Genomic DNA, 25,892 nt, shown 5'->3' with positions numbered 1-25,892 from the left:
TAGTCAATATAGGGGATAGTTACTGGTTCTCTAGATAAACAGAATTATAGTCTGGTTCCAAAGTACTGTAGTCAATATAGGGGATAGTTACTGGTTCTCTAGATAAACAGAATTATAGTCTGGTTCCAAAGTACTGTAGTCAATATAGGGGATAGTTACTGGTTCTCTAGATAAACAGAATTATAGTCTTGTTCCAAAGTACTATAGTCAATATAGGGGATAGTTACTGGTTCTCTAGATAAACAGAATTATAGTCTGGTTCCAAGGTACTGTAGTCAATATAGGGGATAGTTACTGGTTCTCTAGATAAACAGAATTATAGTCTGGTTCCAAGGTACTGTAGTCAATATAGGGGATAGTTACTGGTTCTCTAGATAAACAGAATTATAGTCTGGTTCCAAAGTACTATAGTCAATATAGGGGATAGTTACTGGTTCTCTAGATAAAAAGAAAATACAGGAAGGAATTTTATACTTCAAGAGAATCTATTCTGAATTTAAGAATACTTTTATGTAAAGCAAAAGATCTATTTTTGGCGGACGGAAAATTTGAAGGCAAAATTACCTTGTAGTTGTTTGTCTGATGGTTGTCTGATGTTCAAGTTCATGCCGGTGTCGGATCTCATACAGGAAACCAGGTATAATTGGAACTAAATTTATAGATAGATAGAAGGATAGAGATTGATAGATAGATGTATACAAGATGAATAGATAGTTGATGCCAGTGCCGGGTCTCATACAGGAATTCAGATATGATTGGAACTAAATTAATAGATAGATAGTGGATAGATAGAAATTGATAGATGTATTCAAGATGGATAGATAACTATATAGTTAATGCTGGTTTCGGATCTCATACAGGAATCCAGGTATAACTAGATGGATAAATAGATTTATAGTTAGCGAGGTAGATAGATACTGCTGGTTTCGTATATCTTATAGGTATCCAGGTATAATTGGAACTAAATAGATAGAGAGATAAATAGATGGATATCTAATGATTGATAGACAGATAAATAGAAAGATGGATAGATTCAAAATCAACACAAGAAAACTCTAGGTAGATTTCTTTTCCCTTTGGTTTGGTTATATAGACAAAGTTAGCTAAGGGTTAGGCCAACACAGGTATAGACCACGATTGGCTAGGCAAAAAGTAAAACAAACTACCTCCCCAAATACTAAATTTCAATTCATTAGAAAAAATATTGGGGAAGAGGGTTTTGTCCTCGCTAGGCAATTTGAGTTAAAGCGCCCTAATATATTTTTCTGACATGTGGTTGTTGTGAATCATCTTGGTGTTAACGAGCCCTGTGGGAATAATAACCCCGCAGTGATAACAACCATGGATCTTAAGGGATAAGACAATGGTTGATAAATTGATGTACATACCCCAAATGAAGATAAACAAAATTACCTCTTCTATAAATAATAGTTTGGACATCACTAGTTTGGAATAAAAACTTAATATAAAAACCCATTTTGAGCCAATGAATAAGATAACATGATTTTAGAACTTTGGGTACCAGTGTAATATACAGTCCAATGTCCTATCCCACCCTGGTTATCAACCCTTTCCCAACAAAATCATATCATAACTTAATTATTCCATTTATTTATATTTTTTGCAATAACATAGAAAGGGGTGAAATTTCTGTCTGTAATGCCCCTTAAGATCTCACAAATGGCTGGGAGTTATATTCTCATAATTTTTTGTTGCTTATGAGGGTGGTTAGCTTTTTTCCTCAGGCAAAATCCATAACCTAAAGAACAGCCGTTTACGAGATCTTACTTAAAATACATACAATTCATCTACTTTAGTAAAAAGGATCAAGTACTGTATATATTTATATTTTATATAAAATAAATGTAAATGCGTGAAATTGAGCAAATGCATTCTTTATTATTTCTATCTAAATTTATTCATCCCCATCAATTCAGTGGTGTTGTGGTCAGATTCAGGGATAAACTGATTGTTAATCAATGTGTGAATACGTAATATTATTTCACAATATTAACGCACATACTCTGTAAGTCTCAATGTCTGTATGTAACTTTTCCTTAAATATATCTTTTATTGTTTAAGTTTATTTCCATCTGTTAGACCATTTGTCTCTCTTAAGGTTAATTTAGGCATGTTATAATTGTCCTATTGAATTGTGATTCCAGTAAAAATTAGGTACAATTTTAAAAATGTTGAACAGAACTCTATAATTAATACCAGAATATCTGTTTTTCATTTTAATCTTATTAATTTCTTTAGTTTTTTTGACAACAATTTTCTTATTCAGTTGACTAGAATCGTTTCACTGTTGGGGTTAGACAGGGCTTGTCAGCCGACTGAAAGCCACAGGGAAATCAACCTTTTACAAATGAAAAAAATTATCTGGAAAAAAATTTTGTAGAATTCAAACAGGTTTAGGTTATATGATTATACATATAAATAAATTATCCTAACCTTTATTCCTGGTTTAAATATATTTATCTAGTTGACTAGAGTGGTTTCCTTCATGGGTTTAGACCAGGGCTAGTCAGCAAGCTGTAAGTCTCAATGAAATCAACCTTTTACAATTTCAAAAATCCGCTTGAAAAAAATTTCAAAGCACCCAAATGGGTTTGAATGTGAGGCTTAGTCACAGCTGACGTGCAGCTGCCAAGCCCATTTTTATGTGTATAAATTCATAATCCTAACCTTTATTCCTGGTTTAAATATACTTTGCTAGTTGACTTTTTAAGTTGACAAGTGTGGTTTATATTCCCTGTGGTATTTTAAATCTGAACCTCAGGGATAAAGAATCATTTTTAACTTACAATTTGTAATATTTTCCTTAACCTTACAGATCGGGGGGGGGGGGGGGTCATATTGACCCCCCCCCCTATAGTTTTTTCAATGTCATTTTTTTTGTAGGTAAGATGGAGAGCTGTTACTTCATGACTTTTTAAGTTTAGTAATTATGCGTCGGCAAGAGTTGATTTTATTAGGATATCTGGTCTGTGTCGGTCGTGGTGTCCGGTCAAAGTCGGTTGGGTAGCACCAAAATTTAAAAAAAATTATAAATAGTGTTGTGTATAAGGTAGAAACCTATAATTTTTTGGTGAATACTAAGATATCAATGACCTTATGAGAAAAGTGGTGTTATGACCGTTTGACCGCACCCTGACTGACTTTATGACCGATTTTTGTCTGGCTTTTACTACAGACATATATCCTGAATATCGTGGCTTCTATTACAGCTAGAGACCTGAATTTTTTTTGGTAAATTCTGGAGCAACAATAAACAGATAAAAATATTAATTGGCGCCGCCAACCGCCGTTTTACCACCGTAACCGCCGAAAATGGCGGTTTCCGTTATTTGCCGTTTTTCGGCGATGATCAGAAAAAGTTATTTTTTTGTTATGAAAAATAAAAGTTCGTCCTAAAATTTGGTCATCCTAGCTGCAAAATTGGCCGTTCTACAGCTGTTTTAAAATTTAGCGGCTGGCCGCTAAAAAGCGGCTAAGGAGCGGCCTGGCCGCTATGACTAGAAAAAGTAATTTTCTCTAAAAATACACATGAACCACCAGAAAAAAAATTTAAGTCTTTATCTGTAACAGAAGCTGAGATAGAGGGGGGGGTCAATATGACCCCCCCCCCCCAATCTATTAAGGTGGGAATTGGGGCCCGATCTGTAAGGGTTAAGTCCATTCTTGTTCTTTTTTTTATTTTTGCAAGGCATAAGAAGAGTGTAACATATGGTTCCAGCTTGTTTTAAAACAGCAAAGAAAAGTACATAGTAAGAAAATAATTGTATGATTGCTTAATTCTAAGTCATATTTGTAAAACTTTTTTGCTTAATAATAAATAATAAAAATGTGTCTGCTTATTCCTTATGAGATTAAATAGATATATAGATTGTGTTTTGTATTTGTATTCCCTAGGGAGCTCATCTGTGAACACTTATACTTATGTGTATATCTCTGATTGTGATAGATAGATAGAGTATTAGAATTAGATAGATAGTGGCTTTTATTTGTATTCCCTTGGGAGCTCATCTGTGAACAAATAAACTTATCTGTATTTCCCTGATTATAATAGATAGATAGAGTATTTGAGTTTGATAGATAGATTGATACTTGTATTCCCTAGGGAGCTCATCTGTGAACATTTATCAAGCTTAACACCTCTTTAGACGATATCTATCTATTTATTTTATTCTAATATGTAAAAGTTATGTTTAATCTAGCAGTAAGACTATTTAATTCTAGAATAGAAAGTAGATGTCTTTTCTTCAGTAGTTGAAAAGCATATATCTTAAAGCAGAGATATTGCTACAAATTAAGATAGCAAGAAATTATCTATCTTACCTCCAGATGTCAGTTACATGTTATCTAGCAACAGAAAATAGCTACAAAATAAGATAGCAAGAGAGATAGAATTTGAAATAGTTACAGACAGATAGATAGATAGCAAGATAGAAAATGGATATCTTACCTAAAGTTGTTATTAGCATGTAATAAGAAGTAAAGCACAGCTAGAAACAATTACAGATGGATAGATAGAAAGATAGAAATATCTATCTTACCTACAGTTATTAGTTACATTTTATTTAGAAGCAAAAAATAACTACAAAATAAGATAGCTAGAGAGATAGAAAATGAAATAGTTACAGATAGATAGATAGCAAGACTCGAAATGTACATATATCTTACCTACAGTTGAAAGTATCATGTAATAAAGAAGCAAAGAACAGCTCTCAATAAGGTCATTGAAAATCAACCAATGGTGTCGGTTATATTAAAACAGCCAAGTAGTACAAAATAATTTGCTAGTAGACAAAAAAAGGTCATTGAAAAAGGGAGAGAGGTAGTAATTTGTATATACATCTATACTATAGATCTGTTCAGCTAGAAATAGTTATAGACAGATAGATAGTAAGATAGAAAATATCTATCCTACCTACAGTTGTTAGTAGCATGTTATCCAGAAGCAAAGCAATGGCAACAATTACAGATAGATAGATAGCAAGATAGAAAATATCTATCTTACCTAGAGTTGTAAGTAGCATGTTATCCAGAAGCAAAGCAATGGCAACAATAACAAATAGATAGATAGCAAGATAGAAAATGTATATCTTACCTACAGTTGTAAGTAGCATGTTATCCAGAAGCAAAGCAATGGCAACAATTACCAGGACCAATTTTCTTGATTCCCTGGCTTGATGGAAATGTGCGCCAATCCTAAAATAAATTGATTAATTCATCTTTTGAGGAAATCACAAAACGCGGGAACAGATACTTGCAATGGAATTGAAAAAAAAAAGACAGGTTTCTTCGTGTTGCATTAAGCTACAGAAGAAATTTTCTAATAAAACGTATTTTGATATTTTCGGGGCAGTTTAGGTTGAGCTAAGGTTATAAGAACCACACAGGAAGAGTACCCCGTAGAAAAAGTACTCTGCAGGGGTTAGAAATGTTTTTTTTTTAAATACCTTAGGTAATTTTAGATAAACATACCTGGTTCTGGACACATAGTCCCCAACCTTGGACCCCATCCTGAAACAAAATAGAAACAAATTACTTTAAACGTCAAATCTAATTTTTAATAGTATAGTTCATATAAAATAAATAAAGGAAGCCTGCAAGAAATACATCGATCTAACTGCTGAAAGACAGCCGCTAGTAGATAAAAAAAATTTCATATACCTAAAATGTCATTTTGAAAAGCGCATAACTTTTTTGTTATTGAAACCGAAGGCTTCAAATTTGGGATATTGGGTCTACTAGTGACAGTCTTTCAGCAGTTAGATCTGGGTTTTTCTTGCAGGTTTCCTTTAAACAAATTTGAAGATCTTAAACCACAAGTTACGCTACAAAATTTAAACTAACTGAATGAGTTACTTGCATAAATTTTAATTTGAAATTTTATGTTTTAAACCAATAGATTTATTAATCAGCATATTGGCTATTATGTTTTTCACCCCCAATTAAAGTTTAAATTACAAACTAAGTTCCCCCCCCCCCCCCCATCTTTACACCCCCAGACGATAATCTAATGTCCCCCTTTTTGTCTATACTACACCCGTCATGAAGCTTAAAACCCTGTGCATGCCCCTAATATAAGTGTTATTGCTGTGCTAACAATAGATAAAACTTAAGAGAGAGAGAGAGAGAGCTAGGGGGGCAGTGAGCTGTTTATTAAACTAGTCCCCAAAGCTTTATAATAACGTTTCTCGTATTCATTCGAATCCGGTGGATAAATAGCCTGTGCCTTCGGCACCTCGGGCTTAAAAAAACTGGTTTTAATCTTATAATTGTACATTCTATATCCGCGGAAAGCCGTTTATAATACGATGAAAGAAATAACTATTTCTTTTACGTTGGCTTAACAACTTTTATGACCTTAGTGAATACAGTTGAGTCTTCAAAAGTTTCAACCACTTTTTGTAATTTACAGTAGGGGTAGTTTTGTGTAATATCATTGGTGATGTCCATCAATTTATTGGACATTGTCTTATCCTTTTAGAATCCTGACAAAACTGTCTAATTTTTAACAAATCACTACAGCACTATATAATGATCTTTGACAAACTAATATTGAAACAAAGTAGTTAGTTGGAGGAATAGATATACAGATGTTCTAGATGGTCAATCTGGCCATTAATCCGTCAAACTTAAAAAAGGATTTCTAGACAAGGATCTAAAGGGATATATCAATATCCGATAAATTTATGCAAACCCCCAATGATGATAAACAAAATTACCCCTTCTGTAGATAACACTTAGTGGTTGAAACGTTTGGAAACTCAACTAATTAAACCAACCAATCAAAATTCAATTAGAGTCCACAGGATTATTAAGCTAATGAATAAGAAAGTGTTATTAAGAGACTAGATTAAGGGACTAGTGTAATATCAACCAATAAATTAACACTTACTAAAAATACCAAAAATATGGCAGGATTGTTCCTCCTTTGTTTTTCTATTTGCTGATATAGAGATTATGTGTCTAGTGTTTTATAACTATTGTTGGAGGGTTGTTAATTAGTAAGAATGAAATAATGACATCTTGCTAAAATTTTAATTGTCATTGGCATTTATACAACATTATATAACTAAAATTTTTACACAATTTTTAAAACTTTTGATGTTAAATGCAATAAATCTAAAAATATAGATGTATTGTATACCCAGACAACTAACTAAATACCCCTGTTATGGGCCTTTTTCGTCTGTTAGCAAATTGCTTTCTGCTCTTTGTAGCAACTTTACTGTGTTTATATTCCCGAAACTATTGGCTGATTTTCAAAGACCTAATTAAAAGTCGGCAGAGGGTCCTCGGGGTGGGGACATACAATTATTTAACCCTTTCCCTCTCTTTTCTTTTACTTTAATGATAATACATTGTTATCAAACGTATCGCAGCTTTTCTATAATTTTATCTATTCTTACGTAGCAAGTCGAATTTAAAAATATTATCTCAGCTCCTATTTAAGACAGACTGCTGAAAGATTTTTATCGTTTATCATATTTTGTTTATGACCTCTAAACTTAGCCAAGGATTTAAAGACAATGGCCGATAAATTGATGTTGTTCCCAATAATGATGCACAAAATTATATGGAGATTAAAATTAGTGATTGAAACGTTTGAACACTCATCTTAATAAATCAACCAATCAAAACTCACTAAGAAATTGTTAAGCCAGCGAATAAGAAAACTTTGGGGACTGAAGTGATAAAAAGCCCTTTGTCCCCTCTCTCTCTGAAATTTAGCTTTATATTTTACACTGTCTGTTTGTCCATCTATATACTTCGTTACTTAAGAATGTTGTCATCCTTGTTTCCAATGTTACTTAAAAAATCAATATCTCAAAAATAACAAAAAATCTTTATAAAAATATAATGATTATTAATGGGGGATATATCTCTGGGATTATCCATATTTTTCAGAGAGAGAGAGAGGGGACAATAGGGTGTTTATTATACTGGTCCCCGAAATTTCTTGGCGTTTTCTTATTCGTTGACTGAACAACTTTGGGGACTTTTGGTGAATTTTGATTGGTTGGATCATCAAGTTGAGTGTCCAAACGTTTCAACCATTAATTGTAATCTAAAGAAGGGGTAATCTTATGTATCATCATTGGGGATATACATGAATTTATCCCCAATTGTCTTATCCCTTTAGATCCCTGATATTTTTACTTTACTAATGCATTATTGCAAAGGTTTCAGTAAAGGGGGAATAAAATATTCAGCTAGCAATGGATGGATTACAAAAAGTAGTAAGAATTTTTGTCTCTTTAGTCCGTTAAGATCTAGCGTAACTTGACAAAGTGTCTAAAAAATCCGCCATGTGACGTCATAAAAATGAGGGATTATCCATATCTTTTTTTAGAAGTTTTTTTCCCACTTCTCATCTTATCTCACTCATTTTTATAACGTCACATGGCTGATTTTGAGACTCTGTCAAGTTACAGATCTCGCCAGCCAAGAAAAGAGTGACTTCTCCAACCTGCTTTACATAGGACTTAATAATGTTAAAACCAGCCAGTGCAGTGTTCGAATAGTAATTTATCCCATCGTATAATAGACAGCTTACCGCGGTAGAGGGACTAAGTGACTCAAAATCATCCATGTGACGTCATAAAAATAAGGGAAATGAGAGGAGAAGTGGGAAAGATAACCTCTAAAAAAGAGATGGAAAATCCATCATTTTTATGGCTGATTTTTGGGTAACTTTGTCCCTCTACCTTACCGAGTATAGTAAAATGAAAAATTAAAAGATTAATTACAGTTTGGGCCAACTAAGCTAATATTGATTTTTATTTTTTATGAATTCTCTGTTATAATTCGTGAAACTGTCTATAATAAGATTCAATTCATGATTTTTCATTCTGATTCAAAACCGGATCTAATGCAGAGGATATTAATCAACCCTAAGACATACTGAAAATAATTTATATTTGTTATTATTTCCGCGCAATGAATGGACGTAATCCTCCTTGCCCAATTGATTTCAAGAATTTCTTGATGATTTCTGAAACCTTACAAGCATTAGGCACTATGTTATGAGCGAAGCATCTTTATAATCAAGTCTAAAAATGTTATCATATCCATAAACAGTATACTGTATTTAGGAAACATTATATACAATTTTGTTTAGACTTATAAATTAATATTCAACTTATTAAGTTCTAAAACTCTACAAGTGTTAATGTTCGTTTGTTTGACCCTTTGATTTGTTGAGCTTCGCTATTTATGTTTGTTGTCATCCTCAATGGCTGTAATATATTTAGTACCAGGGATCTAAAGGGATAAGACAATGGCCAATAAATTGATGTACATCTCCAATGATAATACATTAGAGTAAAACACTAGAGGGAGAAAGGGTTAAATAACTGTATCTCCCCATCGCAACCGCCTTGTGAAACCTATCTATTGGGTCATTGAAAATCGACCAATGTTGTCGCTTAAATGTACAAAGCCAAGTAGCAGAAAATAATTTATAAGCAGACGAAAGAGGTCTTTGAAAAAGAAAAGGAGGTAGTTGTCTGTATATTCATCTATACTATAGATCTGTTGTTAATACACAAAATTACCCCTTATATAGATTTAAAAATTGTGGTTGAAACGTTTGTTCACTCATTTTAATAAACCAACCAAATCCATTAAAAGTTTCCAAAGTTGTTATGCCAACGAGAAATAAAACATAATTATAAAACTTTGGAGACTAGTGTAATAAACTTTCTCTCTCTCTCTCTCTCTCTCTCTCTCTCTCTCTCTCTCTCTCTTCTCTCTCTCTCTCTCTCTCTCTCTCTCTCTCTCTCTCTCTCTCTCTCTCTCTCTCTCTCTCTCTCTCTCTCTCTCTCTCTCTCTCTCTCTCTCTCTCTCTCTCTCTCTTCTCTCTCTCTGATAAGTACTCTTCTTTTTTCTCTTTTGTGAATATAAATAGCCAGCGATGGTAAAGTATTTATATTGAATGCTTCAAGATAGCTTAAACATTTTCAATATGGTAATAAGATCATAACAAGGATGGCATTTATTCAAAGACACAAAGAGCAAATTTCATACATTTTTTACTATACCTATTTGAGCATGCAATTTACAAAGATGATTTTTTTTAGCTGCTGGAATAGTTGAATGCAAAAAGGTTTTCTAAGAGAGAGGAGATACAATGCAATGAAAATAATTCATCCCTCCAAAACTTTCATTGGTTTGGACAAAATGATATTTTCCAAACTTTTCGCCGATAAATTTGCATTAGAATTTTCTAACCACTCGGCCAAAAAGATTGAAGCTTTATATAGGCTCCAACCTTCTGAGAGAAATCGCGCCTGAAAGAAAAATAGTCCTACCCCCCCCCCGCTATTTTTTTTTTTACTTTACTTTTAACTAAAATGGAAAATAGAGGGTCGATCTACCCCTTCCCACCATTCCATCAAGAGACCCTAAAGTATTTTAGGGGTGTAGCTGCTAGTTACAAATACTTGATCAAGAATAGTTATTTATCGCATATTATTATAAAAAGCTTCTTGCAGGTATAAAAATCTACAATTATAAGATTAACACTGGTTTTAATATTATGATTCTATATTTTTATATTATAGTAAAATAATACTATACGATACATAATTTTTCAGTGTGCCAGAGAACCGATTCTTATCCACCGGATAAGAATCGGTTTCAAAGTCATACTAGAATAGCTTTGCTCTCCCCTGTGCAATATAAAATGAAGAGATGAGAAAGAAAAGTGGCTGCTGATAAAACTGGTCAATCAAAACAACTTTGCACACTCAAATATATACTTTTTCTTTTTTTATTATATAGCATCATTGATACTGTAGTAGGTGGATGTTTGTTTGTGTGTTACATAGTATCTATAAATCTTTATGATCCTATTTACATGGTTTTCATAAACATTTTACCAAAATAATCTGTCCATTAAAATTTAGATTTAGATGTATTTCTAAAAAGACAGATACAGAGAACGTCCTTAGTCGAGCACAAAGCCAATCTACCTTATCTAATATTTTATTCAAAATAAACGGGTATGTATATTTTCGTAGTTGTCTATAGAACATTAGCAAAACTGGGATATATGTCATTGCTTTTGACCTACCTATTCTATTGACGTCAGGAAATACCCTATACCCCATCTCTTTCCATCTACTATAATGTCAATAGAATAGGTAGACCAGGTGACTTATATCCCAACTAAACACAGCTACAAATTTTCCCATGTCTAACCTCTCCAGTGCCTCTGCCTTCGATGCCCTAATCCTGCAGACTACTAAGTATTCAATATAACCAAAAGTAATAACAAATACTTAAAATACCCCTCCCCCTTATTTAAAAAAATATCTTTGTTCTCCTTTATTCTATCTCTAAGAAAACTAGTTTCATAGTATACACTGAACAGTTAATGGATGGGAAATAATGTCTACAGAAAACTAGTTTCATAGTCCACACTGAATAGTTAATGGAGGAAAAATAATGTCTACAGAACACTAGTTTCATAGTCCACACTGAAAAGTTAATGGATGGAAAATAAGATCTAAACGAAGGGAATAAAACAGGGAGGGAGGGGACAATGGGCTGTTTATTACACTAGTCCCCAAAGTTTTTAACTATTTCTTAGTAATTGGTATATTAACTTGTGGGACTGTTATAGGTCATTATGATTGGTTGGTTCATTAAATTGAGTGTCCAAACGTTTCTGCAACTAAATGTAATCTGCAGAAAGGGTAACTTTGTATATCATCAATTTAACGGCTATTGTCTTATCCCTTTAGATCCCTGGAATATAAAAAGTTGTCATCACAGAATTAAAAATAATTGAGTCTAGTGTTAAGGACTTTTTACACAGGGATGTGGCATCCCAAGAAAAAAAAAAACATTATTTTAATTTTTCCGCCAATGAAAATTATATTCTCTTATAAAAACTGTATTGTTTTCAAAACAAAAGGAAAAATATTCTTTCTTCATTTTAAATTCCTGTATTTTTTCTCTTTTTTTGGTAGATCGTAATAGAAACACATACTTTTAGGGGTATTCGATTTTGAAAAAAAAGTTAGATTACGTTGAACAGTACTTTTTTATTACAAATTACAATTAAAACAATAAAAAAAACTAAGCTACTCTATTTTATGAAAATGAACGTTCAAATTAAAAGCTTGGACGTCCTTGTAATATTTGTCTGTTACATTTGTTTTTGGAAAGTCTTAATTTTTATTATAGATTTAATTTTTTTTACATAATTTGATTATCCTAATCCCTTAATTTCAGAAACATTGATTCCTATGTCCACCAGGCATAATATTAAGATAAAAAATTCTGAAATCAAACAAATCAAAATTATTTAAAACAATAATCAAATCAGACTAAAGGAAAATTTTAATTAAAACTGTCTTAAACAATTTTTCCCACTTATACTGTTGCAATGCCATATTATATTATAGGTTTTTTTTGTCTTTTTAAATAAAAGTTTTTTGTTTAAAAGTAATTGTGCATATTAAGTTACAAAAAAGAAGCCCTTTTAAAATCTATACACAGGATTTTAACAATCTAAACCCTATTTAAAATCTGTACATTTTGATATAACAAGTATAATGAATATAATTCGAAGGGTAATGAGCAGAAATATTGCCTACTAGCGGCTTCGCCCCTAGCCCAAAGAGGTTTGATGAAACAAATTTTTCGTATTTAACGTTTAAAAAAAAAATCTTAAAAAAAAATTGGGGGGGGGGTTATTTTTCATTTTTTGGGGGGTTGGGGGTGTCCCAACCCCCAGGAAATAGTTATAAACCTCCCGGGACCTATGAGAAGCTACCCTGTAAAGGAGAACCCGACAACAGACAAACAAACACACAAACAGACATCGTTCTACTTTGTATTATAGATTACCAACCTAAGACTTGCAAACAAACAGCCTAAAACCATCCTAAGAACTACAAGATTAAACTCCAAAACAGGGGGGAACTTATATATCATATGATATATGCATATGTAAAATAATTTAAACATTTAAATCTCATTTATCAGTGGCTCAGCAGCAATATAACTTATGTCATTTCATATACAAAGAAGAATAGTATAGAAGAAACGATTATCTCTACTGCAAGGGTGTTAGTGAGTAAGGGCGTGAGTAACTGTTTTGAGACTGTTTTGAATAGTCGTATGTTCAAACGAACGGACAAATTTCAGTTAGAATACATTAATAATTCTTTAATAAAAAAAAGATAAGGAAATAATTATTCTTTTTATATCTTTAATAAATACATCAATAAATTTGATGTAAGAGGACCATTAATTGTATAAATTACTGTAATATGGGATAATAAACTCGGTAAACTAAGGCGTTCCCATGGTTAGGGGGTTGGGGGAGGGAGAGATAACTTGAGGAATTAATAATAAAAATTCCAGAAAGGTTTCCATACTTGTACAGTGTACACACTTGTTTCACAGGGACGAATTATCTATAAAATATAATTATACAATTTTCGATGATTTACTTTAATATATTATTTCATTTTTAGGGCTTTAATGACATGGTAGATAAAGGTTTCTAGAAGTAAGTATAATCAATAATATTGGTGTAAATTAAGTAACAGGATGTCTATGTGTGTTTTTCTACACTTAAGAGAAGCTTCACATAGTTCCCAGAATGGTTTTAGGCTATTTTATTTTTAGATTAAAGTCTTATGATTTTATGCTATTTTTGTCCCAATCTTACCATCTAGAAAATAGACCCACTAGATGCTAGGGGCGCAGTCGCTAGTATAATAAAGGTAATTAAAAAATATCTATTTAATTTAAATTTATGTCCACAACTAAGTATCACTCAGGGACTTAAGGAGATAATACAATAGCCCAGTTCTCAAAAGACAGAGGTGACCTCTGGAAATTTTAGGTCGACCTATAGAAGCTTTAGGTTGACCGATTTTATAAACGTATTTGTGGGTTGTAGTTGTTTAGGTTGACCTACAGAAAGAATCGGTCAACCTTTAAAAGTTATTTGTGAACTGGGCATATGGTCCATAAATTGATGTAAATCCCCATCCCCAATGATGATAAACAAAATTACCCCTTCTGTGTTAAAATTAGTGGTTGCAACGTTTAAAAACTCAACTTAATGATCCAACCAATCAAAATCCACAATAGTCCCAAAGGTTGTTAAGCCAATTAATAAGAAAACGTTCTTCTAAAACTTTGGGGACTAGTGTATTAAATAGCCAATTGTTCCTTCTCTCTCCGAGTATTACTACTGTATAAATGTAGAATTTTTATTAGACTTGTACCTCTCCTGGCTATTCTATTATATTGTGCAAAATTTTCCTAATCAGTGTTTTTATAAAATAGATAAAAAAAATTAGCTGTTTTAAAATTTTTCATGTGTTATTAAATGTTTATCATTATGTTTATAACATAATCCTTATAATAAAGTAACAGGATGTCTCTCTGTCTGTTTGCACCGAACCGAAGGATCCTACTAACTGCTGAACAGATATGGTCCTCCTTTATAGGGTAGCTTCTCATATGTCCTAGGAAGGTTTATTACTATTTTGGGGGAGGGTATACCACCAGCGTCCCAAAAGGCGCAGCCGCTAGGGTACTTATATTGTAACAATCAACCGTTAAAAGAAATGATAAGTCTAAGTTTGTTTTTATAGGCCTACACATACTATTTTTAATATCTTTAGCATGACGCAGTTTTGTATAAACTTCCCTATAATATTCCCAGCGTACTCTTAGTAACACAGTGTGAACCTTCTTTATTATCTTCATAAGTTCATAACACCCAATATAATTTTGATTTATTGGGGGACAGAGTCCGATACGCAAATATAAATAAGGACGGTTAAGGCCAAATGTGATATAGGTTTTGAAATGATAATATAATCATGAATGATCTAAAGCGATAAGACAATGGCCGATAAATTGATGTACATCTCCAATGATTATACACAAAATTACCCCTTCTGTTGAGTAAAATAGGTCATTGAAATGTTTGAACACTCAACGTAATAAACCAGCTAATAAAAATTGGACAAAGTTGTTAAGCTATTCAATAACAAAAGGTTATTATAAAACTTTGGGGACCAGTGTAATAAACAGCCAATTGTCCCCTCTCTCTCTGGATAATGATAAGGGCTTAAGGGAGGGAGTGAGTGGACTGTAAATTCCACTGGTACCCAAAGATTTAAATACACGTTCAAGAATAAGACAATGGCCGATGAAGAGATTTGATGATACACATCCTTACCCCTTCAACAAATAACAATTAGTTGTTGAAATGTATGACACTCAACTTAATGAACCAACCAATCATAATTCAATAACAGTCCCCAAAATTGTTATGTCAACGAAGAAGATAAAGTTTTTATAGAACTTTGCAGCTGGTGTAATAAACAACCCATTGTCCCCTCCCTACCTGACCTTTAAATTGAACTTACCTTATTCGCAAGTTCAATTTAACAAAATTGTTTGTATAACATGTATAATTAATTTTCTATCCATCATTACTATCTTTATATTATTTTTAAGGATTGAACTAAAGGGTGCTAAGTTATTTTTATTATAAATAAATAAGTGCACTAAGTACCATTAAAACAAGGACAATTATATGTACTCTAACGCAGAACAAACTGATCTATTTAAAGTCAGTATTCTCTCAAATCCGTTAGCATATTAATAAAAAGACTTTATTTGTTAGTAAATATTTCGCCAGATTCCATTATAGTGACTGGTAGAGCACAAAACTCCTCCTTGCATATTAAAGAAATTGAAAATAAGTGGGTGGAGGGATTATTTTAGAAATTTTTTTTTACTGTATGTCAGGTTAGGTTAGGATATATTGGCTAATTGGTCGCCCTGCAATTAGGCCCTTTCGACAAAATTAAACATGGGGGGGGGGGGGGGGGTGTTTGTCAATCACTTTGAGGGAAAGCACCAAATATTCCAAGCCTTTTGGTATGTGGTTGTAAGGTCATGGTTAAACCACATCAAATTGAGTGCATAATGAACATACACATAAAAGCAGTAGGACGTTAGTCAATAAGATCTTGATTAATAAGAGGAAAATTTAGGTATCTATATATGTACTTTAAGGAAAGCTTTATAATGTGAAATAATGCGTGTATACATATTATACATATTGGGGAACTGAACTTTTAGAGAGTGGAAGGGTTAATCAGCTTTCTCAGGGAAAGATGCTTTGTTTATATCATACAGCATAATCGCCCTATAAATCATTATTCCAGAAACCATATGAATAGAATAATTATAGAAAATTGTTTTAAAAAGTTACAAAAATTAACAGTATCTATCATGCCAAATTTGTAATCGGCAGTACAGTTCTAAAATGCCTGGATTACGTTACGTAAAGACGACCGATCCTATTTATAAAAAGGTTAAAAACGGTCGAAAATCTCTTCCCTGCTTTGAACTTGAATTTAAAACCTAGCATTGAAATAATTTTGATATAATATAATTGTGGATTCATGGTTCACATTCAAATATTATTAACATTGTAATCATACAGTAGAAGTTTATTAGTGGCTTCGCCCCTAAGGGATTCTCCCTGAGGGGGTAATGGGGTTTCCTCTTAGGATCTAAAGAGAATGGCCGATAAATTGATGTGCATTCCCAATGATCATACACAAAATCCCTTCTGTAGATTCAAATTAGATTGAACACTCAACTTAATTTACTAAGTCCCAAAGGTTTTTAAGTCCGCGAATAAGAAAACGTTATCATAAAACTTTAGGGACTAGTGAAGAAAAAAATACAGCCCATTGTCCCCTTTTTGGGTTTTTTTGAAATATCTTTTAAAAATCATAATCAAAAATATTTTTTTTCTAAATAGGGTGGTCAGGGCAGACTGCAATTATTTCGTCAGAATTCATCTCTGACCCCCCCCCCCTCAAAGGACCATAGGTATATGCCCTGAAGAGTAGAATCCGATTGGTTCAGTGGTTACTGAGATCTTAAGGGACGGACAGACAGACATCAAGCTACTTTGTATTATAGATATGAGTGTTATAAGAAATATGAAAAGTTATTATGGGTAATTGTTTAATAGCTTCCTTCGTATTAAGTGTACTTATTCTTAGTTCCGAATGGCTCTTTCTTACTAAATTTTGAGGGAGGGAGGGGACAATGGGGTAAATAACCGTGGTACCCAGAGTCTTCTTTATTGGCTTTTGGGGGGAACTTTTATTTAGTTTTGGTTGGTTGGTTTAAAAGTTTCAATTAATAATTTTAATCTACAGAAGGGGTATATTTGTTTATTATCATTGGGGATGTACCGGAATTTATCTTCCATTGTCATATCCTTTAAGATCCATGTAGATTACACAAAATTGTAGCTATTCAAAATGTACTTTTTTTCTCGTAACATTCGAATCCGGTGGATAGGAACCGGTTCTCATCCATACGAAAAAACTGTGTCTAGCATCGTATTATATCCAGCCTTCTACGAATATAAAAATGTACAATTATAAGATTAAAACCAGTTTTTTAGTCCGTGCCTTCGGCATCTCGGGTCTAAAAAACTGGTTTTAATCTTATAATTATACATTTTATATCCGCGGAAAGCCGTTTATAATACGATGCGAGAAATAACTATTATTTATTTCATTATTCTTTCAATTTTCGATATTACTTGGCTTATTTTGCATGATATACATGTATTTATTTTCTCTATGATTTATTTCTTTAAATTAATGTTGTTAAAAAATATCTGTGATTCCTGTAACAGTTAGGTATAATTTAGAAAGCATAGCAACTCCATAGTCAATACTATGACGTTGTTATGTTCAAAATAGAAAATCATTTAATGGAATTAAATTAGTCCTCTCTTAAATTTTTTCAAAGTCCTTGGGAAATTATTTTCAAAAATGGCTTCGAAACCGATTAATATCCGCTAGATTAGAGCCGGTTCTCAGCCTTTCTGAAATCCACGATCATTAAAATAAAATCATACAAATTAATACTAGTCTTGTTGACCCAGGCCTTTTGCCCGTCGGAGATAACAAAACTGAATTTAATCTTATTTTTTTATTTTAATATCCACGGAAAGATGACTATAATATAATGCGATAAATAACTATAACACTCTAAGAAATGGAGTTAATGTTAATTTATCTTTCTGTGTCCTATCATTGTACCTTGATAGAGTATAAGAAGAACAAAGATCATTATTTTTTTTACTGATGATGAGAAAAACAAGTTTAACAAGCAGAAAGTTAGATCACATGGGGATAAAATAATAGATTTATTACCCTAGATGAATACTCAGAAAGTCAGATCTCATGGGGATAAAACAATATATTTAATACTCTAGATGGACTGTCAGAAAGTTAGATCACATGGGGATAAAACAATACATTTATTACTCTAGATGGACTGTCAGAAAGTTAGATCACATGTAACAAAATGTTACACGTTCTAACCAATAAAATGGCCGGATTGTTCATAAACTGTGTTCTTATTGGTTAAATTTACTGAGTAGTGATCTAAAACTATCATATCTAATGATAAAAAGTTCACAGGACACTCAATAAATTTTATATATTTGCTTTTTTGAGAATGGAGAAATCACAGAAAAAAAAATATTCTTATATATTCTTGTTTTCCTTATTGCCATTTTTAATAATTTAAACCTATTCATAAAAATGAATATCTAATCTTTACCATAATTGTTCAAAATATATATTTTGCTGCCAGATTATTGCTTTAAAATCTCATTGTTACTTGAAAGCAATGAATCTCTAAACAATATGACAAATCGGGTTGCCGTTTTGTATTTTGAGGGAAAGTTAAATGCTGTGTTTTAGTCAAAAGAACATTAAATATGGATACAAAAAGTTAACTGAAGTACAAAAGCAGTGCAGTGGGACAAAGTTTCTTTTAAAAAGCCATGTGACGTCATAAAAATGAGAGAGATGAGAGAGTAGAAAAGAAAACTCAAAAAAAAGAGATAAATAATCCTTCATTTTTATGACGTCACGGGGCTGATTTTTGAGACACTTTGTCCCAGTACGTACAAAAAACTTTTAATAACTGGTATAAAATGATTTTAAAATCCAGTTTTTATCAATAATTATGTGATATAGTCTGACTTTAGATTATATACATCAATAATAATATAATAATTAATAGTAAGGCTTCAACCGATTAATATCCAGTAGATTAGAACCAGTTCTCACAAATACTAAAAATCATATAGAGCATCGTATTACAAACAGTTTTCCACAAATATCAAAATAAAAGTCATAAATTAATACCAGCTTTGTTATTACATAGTTTTCCTTCAAAGGTTAATTTAATATTTTCATTTTATTTAACTATTTTAGCAATGTAAAGCTAATAAGATTAAATCCATTTCCAATATAGATTTTTGCCGCTTTTCCTCAGAGTGCTATGCAGCAAATCAATCCCCCCTTCCCCATATTTATTATTAACTATAGGGGGAGGGGGGGTTGTTATTCTTTTTCTTTATGCCTAGCCCTGCGGAACCACAATGCACCATGTACCAATACAACCTAAACTAACCTAACTGACAAAAATTAAAAAAAAAAAAAAATAAAACTAGACCCTTATCAATTAATTAAATTTATTTCAAAATATTTGGGTTGGGGTTTAAGTGCGCGATATTCTTTGATTTAAGGACAGTCTATGTTTCTATTAATTAAGAAATCTCAAAAACGTAAAATAAATATGGCCTTGTACCATCCAAAACTTTAATCTAGAAATTTAATCTAAAACCATGTTAGAAAATACGTGAAGTTTCCTTTATAAAAAGACTGAATCGGTTTAGTGGTTGACAATATCATAACGAACAAACAAAAAAATTAACATCTTTAAATTAGAGGATAGCATGAAAAAGTTAAATTGCTGGGTCAAAAAAAGGAAAGAATATTAATAAGTAATTTGGAAAGAATTCAAACTTAATCAAATATATCCATTTCATGTTAATATTTATTCAGCGAAACTTTTCTATAATTGTGGTAATATACCAGTTAGATTCGAGTAAGACAACAGCTTTTTGTATGGTATAATTGTCCCATTAATTGGATATTTTGGAATAATGATTTTAAGCTTTGCTTTTATGAATGTTGTCATATTTGTTTAATTAAAAACTAGATTTAATGAAACAACCTAAAATTAAAAAGGTAAGAAGTGTGTCTGGTTCTAAAGCTCTTGAAAACAATGAACACTCATTTTAACATTTTAAAAGGAAAGTTTTTTCTTCAAAGAAAATTTATTTAATACAATACAATTCCTAGACTAATTGTGTGAACCCTTCTAAAAATTGTGATTCACCTACCTTTTTTTTGTTAGTGTTCAAAATTTAGTTTAATATTCATATGTTTTTTTAAAACTTAAGATTTAAATTTCTTACCTTTAACCCAAAAAAAAACTTAATAAAAAGCTCCGAGGCTAGATGTTGATGATACGTTGAAAATCCAAGATTTTCCAGTGGCCGAAAACGTTGAGGCGCATTGAGTCTCTGGTTGAGGGGGGGAGCTGTGACACAGTGACACAACTACTACTGTGTGTGTGTGACTGGACACTCTGGAGAGAGTGTGTGTGCTCCCTACCCCCCCACCAACCAGACTACTGAAAAGATTGACTCCATAAAGCTGGCAGAGAACTGGTGCCTGCAGCTGGTGGTCAGAGAATGGCCGCTCATCCAGCCATCTTCTCCCCAGCTCAGCTCAGTTCAACAAGTGGTGCCCCATACACCCCCCCCCCCCCCAACCCAGAGAGTTCAACAATGATTTTTGAGATGGGAGTGTGGTAGTGAGAAAATAAATTTGGTGTTTCTATAAAAAAAACCTGCAAATACACTTTTTTTTAACAGTAAAAGATAAGTCAATTAACAATTAAAATACATCCCTGATTTTAAAAATCAAAATTACCCTTCTGTTTATTAAAATATACTTTTTTCATGGATTTGAAGGGATAAGTCAATGAACGATAAATTGATATATACCCCTGATTTTGATGAAAATGATGAAAAAATAAATTAACATTTTTACATCAAAATTATTGGTGTAAAAGTTTGTACAGTGATCGTTTATACATCCCAATTTAGATTTAAATAAGAGTCCCCAAATTTTTTTTTATAATGTACGAATTATTACAATGCAAAATAAAAATTTAAGCTATTTTGAAAGAACGTCATTGATATGATGCTATGTTAAAGGGGTTTAATGGAAAAGGGGAAATAAAGGGAGTTATTATGAGCCGCCATTCTATCTGTGAGAGACCAAACCTCCCTTCTCGCGGAGGTTCGAGGATTTAGAGACCGATAAATTAATTTCCCTTCCCGCATTTTCTTACGCAACTGGTGTTTTCTTCAATAATATATCCCTCTCCCCTTTTATCCTAAGAAATAAAGGGAAATTGCCGCCAAATTTTTGGCGCTAAATATTTTTTTTTATTGAGGTCACTTAATGTTATTTCTTATTGCCCTATTCATCTTTACTTACGTCATATTAGTGCAGTGAAGCTACTCTATAATAAACTAGCGGGTTCGCCCCTAGCCAGAGGTAATTTAAAAAAAAATATTAAGTACTTCTGGTGCTGCGACCATTAATTTTGCATTTATCTTAAATTAATTGCCTTAAAAAAATTGGGGGGGATTTTTAATTTTTAGGGGGGTTGCGGGTGTCCTACAGCCAAGAATATAGCCTAAAACCACCATAGGACCAGTAGATATATTCTCTGAAGAGTAGAATCCGATTGGTTCAGTAGTTAACGATATCTTAAGGAACAGACGGACGGGCTGACAGACATCGTTCTACTTTGTATTATAGATTACTAAAAACAAGTGTCCATTTAATCAAATAGTTTTGAAAAATATTTTTTAATACGAAAGACGAAGCACAACAAATCCGTAATGTTATTAGTAATGTTTTCTTTTTGATGCTCAAGATCTCGGAAATTGCTAACCGGAATTTATAGTATTCTTCAATAAAGAAGTTTTCAGTTGACGGACCTAACCTACTTATGGTAATGACTTCTGTACTAGAGAAAAAAGATGACAACATCCATAAATGCGAAGCTTTAAAATAGTAGGACTAACGAACATTAAAACTGAATAAGCAGAACATTAAGGCATAATTTTAAAACTGTAAGTCAATTTGTTGCAAAATTAAGGACATACTTATATTTTAGAACTTGTCATAGAGTTGCTTCGATTATAACATTAAAGCTTGTAACAGGAATCATTATTGGACTTTCTTGTAACGATTATAACATTAAAGCTTGTAACAGGAATCATTATTGGACTTTCTTGTAACGATTATAGAGTTGCTAAGCCTCCTTAAATGTACCTAATTGTTATTGGAATCATCATGCAAAGTTTGAAATCGATTGTACAATTCTACCATGTTCAAAATTAACGAAGAAAGCTAACTGTTCGTAACGAACGGTCCGACCCTAATTATAGAAAAGCTTTGCTTCTAAAGAACATACATATACAAGAACATTCATATATAAAGAACATTCATATATAAAAGTACTTAAAAATGAAATTTAAAACTTTATTTAAACAGAATGTGATTGGCTTATACAAAATAGCAGTGTCCCAACTTTTCCACAAATAATTTTTTCATCTTCAATTTGGGTAATATTTCTTGTCAGACACGTTTTTAAGTTTTCTTTTTAGTGATAAATAATATAGCACAGAAATTTGCAACCGTACAATACCCTTTTTTACTAATTCTTAATTTGGGGACTTTTGTTCTTTTCTATTTGTTCTATTTCGTTAGATTAAAAATCTTGGGGTATTTTGTTTATCATCATTGGATGTATTATCCATAGTCTTGTCCTTTAAGAGCCCTAAATTTTCAAACAGTCGAAAATTACCCTGCAAAAACATTTTTTTTCACATGGTAATTAATTTTTTAGCATTAATTTTCAAATTACGTTTCAGGGGAGTTATAAAGGGAAAAATGTTTTTAAATTCAAATTTTTGAGATTTTGACAAAACACATCTCTATTATAAATTTTCCACCCTACAAATATTGGTACTTTCCCCCAAAGTGCCTGTCGAGCACAGGAAACCCCTCCCCTTATTTTTAAAATAACCTCTACGGGTGGCCCTAACCCTGCAGGTATAACCAGAACTAAATATTACCTAACCTAAATCCTCCACCATACAAAATTTATTCAAAATAAAGAGGGGGAAGGGGTTTTGGTGCTCAATAACTGATTTAAGGGAAACCGCCGAAATATTCTGTAAGCCTACATACACGTAGGACATCTTAATATTTCAACTATTTAGATCATACAACAAAGAATTTCATTTCCACAACTCAAGAGCGTGAAAATAATTTTAAGCAGACTCAATAGAAAAGATCTTTAATATGGTAAAAGATAGGAGGGTGGGAGAGAACCAGTGATATGAAAATGGACGATAAATTTATATAAATCCCCAATGATGATAAACACAACTAACCTTCTGTAGATATAATTATTGTTTAAAATGTTTGGACACTTCTAATTTGGAAAAAAATAATCAAAATATAATAAAAGTACCAAAAGTTCTTGAGCCAATCCATAAGATAACGTAGTTATAAACTTTGAGCACCAGATAAATTTACAAACGGAGGGGTCTTTTCTCTTGGGAGGTTATTGGTACCCTTCTACAAAATAGTTATATACATTTCCAGGACTTAAGAAATTAGATACACTATCGGTTCAGCAGTTTGCGAGATCCTACGGTAGGCATAGATAGACAATCATTACTTTTTATGCATAAAGATTGTTCATATATGAAGTTAATAAAGCTAGCTACAAACTTTAAAAATAGATTGACAGAAAAATTTTCAAATAATCTAGAATGTTTTTGGAAAAAATCTTTGAAAATAAAAATGACAAACAAGAAAATCGAAGCTGGAACAGATTTGTGTTTTTTTTTATAACATCTAACAATTCTATTACCTTATATAAAAGTAACAGGATGTCTAGTTTAAGATCTCGCTAACGGCTGATATGGTTCTCTGTTACAGTGAACCCTTATTTAGGCCTAGGAAATATTAACAACTATTTTGCAGGAGGGGTTTTACACCCTTTTAAAAAATTCCCCTGGGAAAATAATCTCCCACGACTACAATTTTTTTTCAGACCTGAAATTGTAAGTTTTTCTAGAGGGGTCTCTAGGGGCGTAGCCGGTCTAGTGAATAAATATATAATCAATACCTCTAGCTGTGTGTGTAGATATCATGACCTATGATCATGTATTTATGCATAATAATATTATAATGCGCTTAATAATCATCAACCAGAAGGAATTTAATTAAGAGGGATCCCACAGGACGGGGATATGCCAACTAAAAATTATATTTTTATTAAAACTTTCTGTAATGTAAATTAACATATAGTTAGAAAGTTACTGTATCTATTTTGACTATTTTATAGAAGGTTAATACCTCCATTTTTCCAAGAAAAATCACCCCTGGAACCCTCTCCCCACCCAAAAAATGTAACTAAAATTTTAATTAGAAGGCATCTAACTATACCCCTCCCTTAAATGCTCCTTGAGGCCTCTAGGGGCGTATCCGAAGGTTCATAAGGCAAGGACGATAAAATCTAATAGGAGCGATGCCTAAAGACATGCAGGAAAGAAAAGCCTTACTTAAACTTTAACATTGTAAGTTTGTAACTATTTAATGAAAAGAATGCAGTCTGACAGTCTAACATACAGAAAGACAGACTCAATTACCCCAAAAGTAGCAGGAAAAATATTTTTTTCTAGATGAAATATCCCTCACTTAAGTCTATAATATCATTAAATTATTTATAGCATTTTAGCTAGAAAAAAAAAGATGACAACATCATCCATAAGTAGCGAAATTATAGATAGACATTTATTTAGACAAAGTTAGGTATAAAAGGACGAGGATGACAACATCCATAAAAGGGAAGCTCTGAAATGGTATGACAGACAAACATTAACTCTTGTAGAGTGTCAGAACTGAATATACAAAATATAAATATATCAGTTTTGACAAAATTATACGTAAATTTGTTGCAAAACTTCTTAAATACAGAATTCTGTTTAAGGACATATTGACATTTTAAAGATTTGAGCATAGAGATGCTTCGCTTATGATATTGTACCTTATTGTGATAGGAATCAGTACTCCAAAACTAAGATCAATCGAATGATTATATCACATAAACAATTGCTGTTAAAACGTTAAAAATCAATATGTTTAAAATAGACGTACGTACATTCTGGTAATGATTACAGAGTTGCTATGCTTTCTAAATCGTACCTAACTACTACAGGAATCATCATGCAAAGTTTGAAATCTATAGGACAATTCTTACATGCCTACATTAACAAAAAAGCTATCCGTTACGGACCCGACAGACTGGGATATCTTTACCAAAATATCATCAATCTAACTGGAAGAGTAGCCGCTAAAATCCCGATTCCCCTATAGCGTTATAGACGGATAGACAGAGAAAGTATATTATAGAGTAGCAGTTGCTGTTTATTTGGCCTTTAAAGCAAAAATCTAAGAAACAGAAGATCGATCGAGTCCAGTAAACGCAGTTATTTTTTTTAAAAGTAAGATATGAAATAAACAGCTATTTGGTATTTTGGGTTGTACTTCTTAATACGACCAGTTAAAAATATGATCATACAAAAAAAGTCTTTAAGAAGATTTTTTTACCCTCTATCAATAATAATGAGCTATCTATCCAATCAAACTAAGGGAATAGTAGCTTTCACAATATTACGTAAAGTTGTGAGTAAGATTCCAGTCAAAGGCGCTTATTAATTCTAACTGTTCTTAATGAAGAAACGCATAGAATAATTACAACGCATATTTAGAAACAGTTTGGCCTAATAAGCGCCTTTGACTGGAATCTTACTCAAAACTTTACGCAATATT

General features: G+C 32.2%; 1 protein-coding gene across 2 annotated transcripts in view; it reads right to left on the bottom strand.

Annotated features, from left to right (window-relative positions):
* Window positions 1–20,680, bottom strand: part of LOC145303901 (synaptic vesicular amine transporter-like) — a 44,274-nt gene extending 23,594 nt beyond the window's left edge. The window contains exons 1-4 of one of the 2 annotated variants that reach the window (XM_080145562.1): window positions 20,378–20,680; window positions 5,491–5,529; window positions 5,114–5,214; window positions 565–649 (exon numbers count right to left, since the gene is read on the bottom strand). In XM_080145562.1, coding sequence (XP_080001688.1) covers window positions 565–649; window positions 5,114–5,214; window positions 5,491–5,528 — 224 coding nt within the window. In that variant the 5' untranslated portion in view covers window position 5,529; window positions 20,378–20,680. Of the gene's footprint in view, window positions 1–564; window positions 650–4,933; window positions 4,980–5,113; window positions 5,215–5,490; window positions 5,530–20,377 lie in introns of those variants that run through there. The other variant, XM_080145563.1, reaches the window with a different exon arrangement.
* Window positions 20,681–25,892: the final 5,212 nt, after the last annotated feature.

This window comes from Acartia tonsa, chromosome 13 (genome assembly GCF_053477335.1).
Source record: "Acartia tonsa isolate MP-2025a chromosome 13, ASM5347733v1, whole genome shotgun sequence".
Classification (NCBI taxonomy): Eukaryota; Metazoa; Arthropoda; class Copepoda; order Calanoida; family Acartiidae; genus Acartia; species Acartia tonsa.
This window is presented reverse-complemented; position numbering and strand designations above follow the sequence as displayed.